Genomic DNA, 8,642 nt, shown 5'->3' with positions numbered 1-8,642 from the left:
AGTTAAAATGGCAATCATTAAAAAGTCAGGAAACAACAGGTGCTGGAGAGGATGTGAAGAAACAGGAACACTTTTACACTGTTGGTGGGACTGTAAACTGGTTCAACCATTGTGGAAGACAGTGTGAAGACTCCTCAAGGATCTAGAACTAGAAATACCATTTGACCCAGTGATCCCATTCCTGGGTATACACCCAAAGGATTATAAATCATGCTTCTATAAAGACACATACACACATATGTTTACTGTGGCACTATGCACAATACCAAAGACTTGGAACTAACCCAAATGTCCATCAATGATAGACTGGATTAAGAAAATGTGACACATGTACACCATGGAAAACTATGCAGCCATAAAAAAGGATGAGTTCATATACTTTGTAGGAACATGGATGAAGCTGGAAACCATCATTCTCAGCAAACTATCGCAGGGACAAAAAACCAAACACCACATGTTCTCACTCATAGATGGGAACTGAACAATAAGAACACTTGGACACAGGAAAGGGAATATCACACACCGGGGCCTGTCTTGGGTGGGGGATAGCATTAGGAGAAATACCTAATGTAAATGATGAGCTAATGGGTGCAGCACACCAACATGGCACATGTATACATATGTAACAAACCTGCACGTTATACACACGTACCCTTGAAGTATAATTTTAAAAAAAAGTTTAAAAAAAAAGGTAAATTCAAAACTAGAACTTAACAAAAGAATCATATTTCTATACTTACTAGTCCCAGGTAGACAAAAAACTTGGCTTTCCTCAGACTCTTTGTGAGTTGTTTCAGAAGAGTGTGAGTCAAGGGAAATCAGAGAGCTGTTATTTTCCGATTGAAACTTGCAGTTTAAGCTATCGTTTTCATTTGCCTGTTGAAAAAATATCTTAGCTGTATTAATCTTTTAAATTAAAATGAAATATTTTGAGGGAGAAAATGTGGCTTTACTGAAGGATGCCAGAAAATAAATGTAGAAGGAATTAGAAAAATCGTCATTGTCACCACGAGAGTAATCAATATTTCTAAGAGTCAGCAAGGACACTGAAGCCAGCTAGTGAAGGGTTGTCGGGGAATAAGATGATCAAAGGGCTGGTATGTCATCCCACAGATGACTTATTAATAACAAACGGGAAAAGCTACCTTCACAAGGAGACATACAGCTGACGTCACCTTAGCCAAAATTATCAAAAACAGTTATCACCAACTGCGGGAGAAATAAACGTCTCCTGGTGTAGGGCAATGAGAAGTACACAACACTGCCTGGTTTACTATGAATCCACTCATGAGAAACTGTTTAATCTGTATTCTTGCCAAAATGTTTAATCTAACCTAGTCAGGAGGGAAAACAGATTATGGTTATTTTTCCCTCCAGACTAGTTTATGCTTCACTCTACAAAACAAAGGGCCTAGATTTTACAAAATAGATCACATCATGAAAGAACTACTCCAAATTAAAAGAGAATAAAGAGACAGGACAACCAAAGCCAAGTTTAATCTTTGATTAAATTGTAGACAAAAAATTGTAAGAATAAAGGACATTCTGGGAACAATTGGGTAAAATGTGAATATGGACTGTACAGTAATTTAAATTATTATATCAAAGTTAGGTAACAGAATTGTGGTTATGCAGGAAAATGTCCTTATCTACAAAAGATAAATGCTGAAGTATTCCGGTGAAATGTCATACTCTCTGCGACTTACTTTCAAATGATTCAGAAAAGAAAGTATTTATGGAGAGAGAAAGAAAACGCAGAAGTGGCAAACTGTAGCAACTGGTTAACTGGAGGGAGATGGTGTAGCTGTCCGCTGTGTTACTCTGTAATTTTCTGGAAGTGAGGGAAAGGTACCAGGAAGGAAGAAAGGGCAGGCACATCTCATCAATTCATACCTGGGAAACACAGAGTCCAGAGAAAACCAAAGGCTTACACTTCATGTGAACATCCAAGGAGACCAAGAGTAATTTTCTAAGTCAAATTTCTGAAAAACCAAAAAGACTGGAACACACCTGACTAAGATCATTTGTGGGTAACTTAAAACCTTTTTCTGGAGGTTCTGGTCCTTCTAGGTCTTCATATATCATTCCTGGAATTGCCAGTTGTTCAAAATAAGCCTCCAAATGATCATCATAAAACATTTCATCATCAATATCATCATCTATTCATAAAATTGAGAAAAAATAGAATATGCTTTAAAGTGGTGACTAAGCAATAATTTGTAATTAAAAAGGCTGATAAGACATAAATGAGTCAATGGACTAAGATTTTGGTGGTGTTTTTTGACATGAGAAAACTATTGTAACCTTAGTCAATTATAAATCATTATGAACATTTTAATACAAGATACATATTTAACCTCTTTGAGAAGACAGGACAGAAACAGACCCTGGCATGTTATCAAAAGTTAGGATACAATAAATGTGGCATCACAAATCAATGAGAAGAGAGAGAAGAGAGCAGACTTTTCAGAAAATGGTGTGGCAAATGGTTACCTCTATCAAAAAAGTATAGATGAGCCTATCACATGAGAAGTAAAAGGAAAAAAGGGAGGAAAGAGGGAGGAGGGAGGGAAGGAGAAAAGCAACTGCTGGGGTTTTCAACGCTGTAACACCCAGCTCAGCAAGCACAAAATAAAACATGAACTCTCAATCAGTCCTGGTCTTCCAAGTTGGCAATGTCATTTTAGAGGTCAATTTTGCAATCATTAAGAGTCTCAACAACACTCATCACCTATGTCTTAGCAATTCTGTCTACAAGAATCTAGCATACTAAAGCACTCAAAGAGTAGATACATTCAGGTCAGTAATTATTTATCCACTATTCCAAAATCCAAAAAAGTCTGAAAACTCCTTTGGTAGCAAAACCTGCTCTCCATGGATGTGATGCTCACTCAGCTCATCAGCCTGGCTTTCAAAGCCATGCATCATGTGGCCCCATTTCACACTTTTCTGGGCTTATTTACCAACGTGGCCTCCTATAGGTGCTGTAAACTTGCCAGGTGCACAAAACCCCTGGCTGTTCCCCAAAACACAACCCACGTGCTTACAGCAGGACCCTTGCTGATGCTGTTCCTGCTTCCTGACACGTCCTCCTCCTCCCATATCTAAGGCCTGGCACAAGCTCCATCCTTTTTCTAGAAAGCTTCAGTACCTGCCTCAATCAGAGTTAATTTCTCACCTCCTATAATTCCCAGGCACATTTGGGGCCTGTTGGGTTTATGCAACCCAATCTGACAACTGGCTCTGCATCTCTTCTCTGCACCTAAGGTGTCTGAGAGCAGAGGCCAAATATTTCATGGTTCTGACTGGGAGCGGTGGCTCACACCTATAATTCCAGCACTTGGGGAGGCCAACGCAGGCAGATCACTTTAAGTCAGCAGTTCCAGACCAGCCTGGCCAACATGGTGAAATCCTGTCTCTACTAAAAATACAAAAATTAGCCAGACATGGTAGTGGACACCTGTAAGTCAGGAGTTCGAGACCAGCCTGGCCAACATGGTGAAATCCTGTCTCTACTAAAAATACAAAAATTAGCCAGACATGGTAGTGGACACCTGTAATTCCAGCTACTCAGGAGGTTGAGGCAGGAGAATCACTTGAACCCGGGAGGCGGAGGTTGTGGTGAGCCAAGATCACACCACTGTACTCCAGCCCGGGTGACAGAGCGAGACCCCATCTCAAAACAAAAAAAAAAAAAAAAAATTTCATGGTTCCCCCAATTTCTAAACACAGTGCTATATACCAAATGGCACCTCCAGGTGACTACTTTATACCATAACAATGTTAAACTGAGGATGAGTATAATCATATCAGGATAGATACATAGAAATAAATTCCTGAATTGCATCACTTAATAGAAGTGGCCATTTGAGTGCGGCAGGTAGGAAGAAAAGGTAAGGACAAAAAACCCAACAAGTTGGCATCATAACTACTGCAACAAAGAAGAATAAAGCGGAGTGGCAAGATGAAGAGCAGGGAAACACAGGTTACTTGCAGTACCAGAAGAATCTTCCAAGCTTGTGGGTAACATAAGTTTCTCATTTTCTAATAAGCTAGTATGGCTCAGGTCACTGTTTTGAGTCTTGTCTTCAAACTGTTTTCCAGCATCGAGCACAACAATCTGTAAGAAACAAAATGGCAAGTAAGAGAAGCACATTCAGGGCTCTGAAGAGCACAGCACAAGCCTACAAAAAGGACCAAGTACATTCTCAACTTCCAATCTGTTCAGTATCTGTAAATCACAGCTTAGGCAATAAAGGGCTAGCAATTGTACATGTCTTAATAACTTTCCTTTCTCCCATGCCACTTCCCTCACCTGACCTACCCAATAGAGCATCCTTAAAACTTAAGGCTTCTCTGAAACTGTGCACATGCTCAGAGGGGCTCGTAATATAGTAAGTACACAAATACAGAACTTCAGCAACACAAGGCTTACAAGAAAGTGAAGATAACAACAAAGCTAGACCTGGCAGCCTGTATCTAAGGAACTCTCTGTACCGTTACATTGCAATCATCAACTTCTCTGCTCCACAACCAGGGAACATGTAACCCTAAAGGGCACACAGCCATTTAATAAGCATACCCAAGGCCCAGAATGAAAATGTAATTATATGTAATATAACGTGGTTATATGTCATATATATTACATAAATATATATGTAAATAACACCAGCACAGGAATTATATTATAAAATGCACACTAACTTTTAAGACAGAAACATGGAATCTTAATCCAGTTTTACATTTAGAGAGGACAGTGCTGAGCTATTCTCACCAATATTTAAGCACCAGGGGCATCAAAGACTACTATAATCAAGTGTTATTTAAAATAGATGATCACTTAGAATATGGCAAACGTTAACAGCTGTGCAATGTAAGCTCTGTGCTTTGAAAGTTTTTATAATATAAAAATTGGGAAAACATCTATATGGGAAAGAACAATATGTAAAACGTCCCTGTCTTTTTGGTCACGTTGGCTACTGAGAATGCCGTGTACTCTGCCAGGCTTGGTCCCTGGAAAATGTCTCCATTCTGATAAAGTGGCACAGCGCCACAGGTGAGACGAGACCTACATGTGGTAGCAGCTCCCTTCAGTCTGCTTTCTAACACATTTATTTTCCCCATTCTCATTTCTTCCTCTTTTTAATCAAGCATCTCATGTTTCTATACTTGTGTTGCTTTCCAGTTTTACTGTCCCTTATATTAGTAATTCCAAAAATTAATTTCAACTTCACTACACCTGCACTTCCTCTAAAAAGCATCTCTCACACTTGAAACTTACTAGGGGTCACATACAGGGTGAGCACACAGAGCAGGGTCAACAAACACTTTGTGTGAGGGCCAGATAATAAATACTTCAGGCTTTATGAGCTGTACAATCTCTGTCACAACTTCTCAACTCTGCTATTGTAGCACAAATAACAGCCATAAATAAAACATACACAAATGGGCACTACCGTATTCCAATAAAACTTCACAAAAACAGCCAGCAGACTGGATGCAAGTCATAAACTATGGTTTGCCAATCACTGGTACAGGGAAATAACTTTTACTTTAGACCCTTTTGCAATCATTCTAAAAACTTTACAACTCTTACAAAAGTAAAACAAAAAGTGTACCTCTTTTTTATCAGTTTTAACAGTGTTTAGTTTATATTTTGCAAGCAAGTCTCATAAATTCATGACTGCATGCCTGAAATTCAGGTTTGGTGGTAATGTTGGGCATAAACTGTTTATCTTCTCAGCATCTCTCCTTTGAAGAGATCATCCTATCCTTTATACGTCACGTGGTCCAGTGGGGCTGTCACTTGCATTCCTCTATCTGTGCATGTATACACACTCATGCACAAGCACACACACAGAATGGGACATTAGATCCAGGCTCATCCCAACCCACCCCTTGGCACACTGATATGCAGAGGGGAGGACATATAAGCCAAGTGAGCTCACTAGATCTGTCTTTTTCCTCTTTTCTGACCACAAGTGTTAAGAGTATAGGCTTGTGTGGCCAACAGATGAGACAGATTGCCTACCATTTAACAAATTATTAAGTGACAACTAAGGGCCAAGAGCCATGAGACACTCAGGCACTCGGGATACAATGAAATACACACACACGTGTGCACGCACACACACACACACAAAGAAATGCTTGCCCTCACGGAGCTAACATTCTAGATGAAGCCGGTACAGAGTGAAGCAGAGCAAACAGATGGACTCAGCTCCGACATCACCAAGCCCAAGAATACAGTCCCAGGCACCAGCACTACCCATGAACCTTCTCATTACTTGAGAGAAACTCCCATTTTTACTGAAGCTGGGTAAGTTAGAGTTCTACTAGAAAAAAGTAGATGACGTCTAACTCATATTAACACTTACATATGTGAAATATGAACTTTCACTCCCCTATAATACTCCAGAAAATGATAACAAATATATAAAAGGTTACCTTGGGTTCCTTATCATTCATCCATGACTGTAAATGAAAATCAATAGGTGAGTCTGTGTAAGAAAACAAAAACAAACTGAGAGACCAGGTTATTTTACCAACTACATACCCAACGATACCTAAAAATAACAAGAAACAAACTGAGAGACCAGGTTATTTTATCAACTACATACCCAACGATACCTAAAACTAACAAGAAATATTTTTCTCTTGAAATAGAATAGAAGCACTTTTAAATGATGTATACGAGTCCACCATAGGTCAGTTGAATGTTTTTAAATGTTAGGGTGGGGATTCATAAAAAAAAAACTGTACCAAAGAATTTGAATATGTATCTAATCAAGACTTTACAGCTAACGTTTGCTTTGAAGGAGATGTGGAGAGAGAAATAAGAGAAATGGCACCTTATGACTAAGCAAAGGGACAAACCCAAATAGCGGGACAAACTGCACTGTGACTGACCTAGAGTATTTCAACAAGGCACCGACACGAGACACAACAAAGGTGCACAGCATAAAAAAACCTCTCTCAGATCCCCGTTCACACAAATCAATACGAGCAACTCTATCAGATGATAAAAAAAGAATCACTAAGTTCGTTAGCTGTGTTAATAGCACTGTGGTTATATAAGAAAATGTCCACACTTTTGGAGATGCATACTGAAATATGCACAAATGGCAACAGAAATTTTAAAATATCAGAAAAAGGCCGGGCGCGGTGGCTCAAGCCTGTAATCCCAGCACTTTGGGAGGCCGAGACGGGCGGATCACGAGGTCAGGAGATCGAGACCATCCTAGCTAACATGGTGAAACCCCGTCTCTACTAAAAAATACAAAAAAAAAAAACCAGCCGGGCGCGGTGGCGGCGCCTGTAGTCCCAGCTACTCGGGAGGCTGAGACAGGAGAATGGCGTAAACCCAGGAGGCAGAGCTTGCAGTGAGCTGAGACCCAGCCACTGCACTCCAGCCTGGGCGACAGAGCGAGACTCTGTCTCAAAAAATAAATAAATAAAAAATAAAAAAATAAAATAAAATATCAGAAAAAAGTAGTAAAAAGGAGAGATGATGCAAGTATGACAAAATCCTATACCAATGGATAAGTACATGGGAGGTTTTTTTAATTGATACATACAATTCACATATCATTAATTCATTCTTTTAAAGCATACAATTCAGTGGCTTTTAGTATGTTCACTAGGTTGTGCAGCCATCACCACTATTTCCATTATTCCAAAATGAAACACTATACGCATTAGCAGTCACTCCCCATTCCCGCTACCTGCCAGCCTCTGACAACCAGTAATTTCCTTTGTTATTTGCTATTCTGTATCTATAGATTTCCCTATGGATAAACAGAACCATACATTTTGTGGCCTTCTGTGTCTTTCTTCCTTCACTTGGCATGTTTTCAAGGCTCACCTGTATTATAGCACATATCAGTACTTTGCTCCTTTCTGTGGATGAGTAATACTCCACTCACATGGCCACACTACATTTTCTTTGTCCATTCATCAGTTTATTAACATTTGAATTGCTTCCAGTTTTTGGCTGTTGTGAGTAATGCTGCTATGAATATTCACGTATAAGGTTTTGTGCGAGGTCGGACACAGTGGCTCATGCCTGTAATCCCAGCACTTTGGGAGGCTGAGGCGGGTGGATTACTTGAGGTCAGGAGTTCGAGACCAGCCTGGCCAAAATGATGAAACCCCCCCCTCTACTAAAACTACAAAAATTAGCTGGGTGTAGTAGTGGATGCTTGTAATCCCAGCTACTTGGGAGGCCGAGGCAGGAGAATCACTAGATCTCAAGAGGCGAAGGTTGCACTGAGCCGAGATCACACCATGCACTTCAGCCTGGGGGATAGACCAAGACTCTGTCTCAAAAAAAAAACAGAAGTTTTTGTGTGGACATATGGTTTCCTTTCTCTTGTGTATATACCTAGGAGAGCAAACGCCAAGTCACATGGTAACACAACGGTTAACGTTTTGAGGAACTGTCAAACTGCTTTCCAAAGTGGCTGTGCCACTTTACATTTCTACCAATAATGTATGAAGATTTCAATTTCTCCATATGCTCACAAACACGTTATTTTCCTTTTTTTTTTATTATTATAGTTAGCCTAGCCTATTGAGTGTGAAGCAGCAGCTCACTGTGGTTTTTTTATTGTTTCTTTCTTTCTTTTTTTTTTTTTTTTTTT

At 39.7% G+C, this 8,642-nt stretch overlaps 1 protein-coding gene across 1 annotated transcript in view; it reads right to left on the bottom strand.

The window, feature by feature from the left end:
- The window catches only part of CEP192 (centrosomal protein 192kDa), a 144,529-nt gene that overhangs the window by 115,070 nt on the left and 20,817 nt on the right, over positions 1-8,642 (bottom strand). Inside the window, 4 exon segments of the mRNA XM_011936637.1 lie at positions 741-876; positions 2,011-2,159; positions 4,000-4,120; positions 6,448-6,500. Of these exon segments, the coding sequence (XP_011792027.1) occupies positions 741-876; positions 2,011-2,159; positions 4,000-4,120; positions 6,448-6,500 (459 nt within the window).

Source organism: Colobus angolensis, unplaced genomic scaffold (genome assembly GCF_000951035.1).
Source record: "Colobus angolensis palliatus isolate OR3802 unplaced genomic scaffold, Cang.pa_1.0 Scaffold155, whole genome shotgun sequence".
In the NCBI taxonomy this organism is placed as follows: domain Eukaryota; kingdom Metazoa; phylum Chordata; class Mammalia; order Primates; family Cercopithecidae; genus Colobus; species Colobus angolensis.
This window is presented reverse-complemented; position numbering and strand designations above follow the sequence as displayed.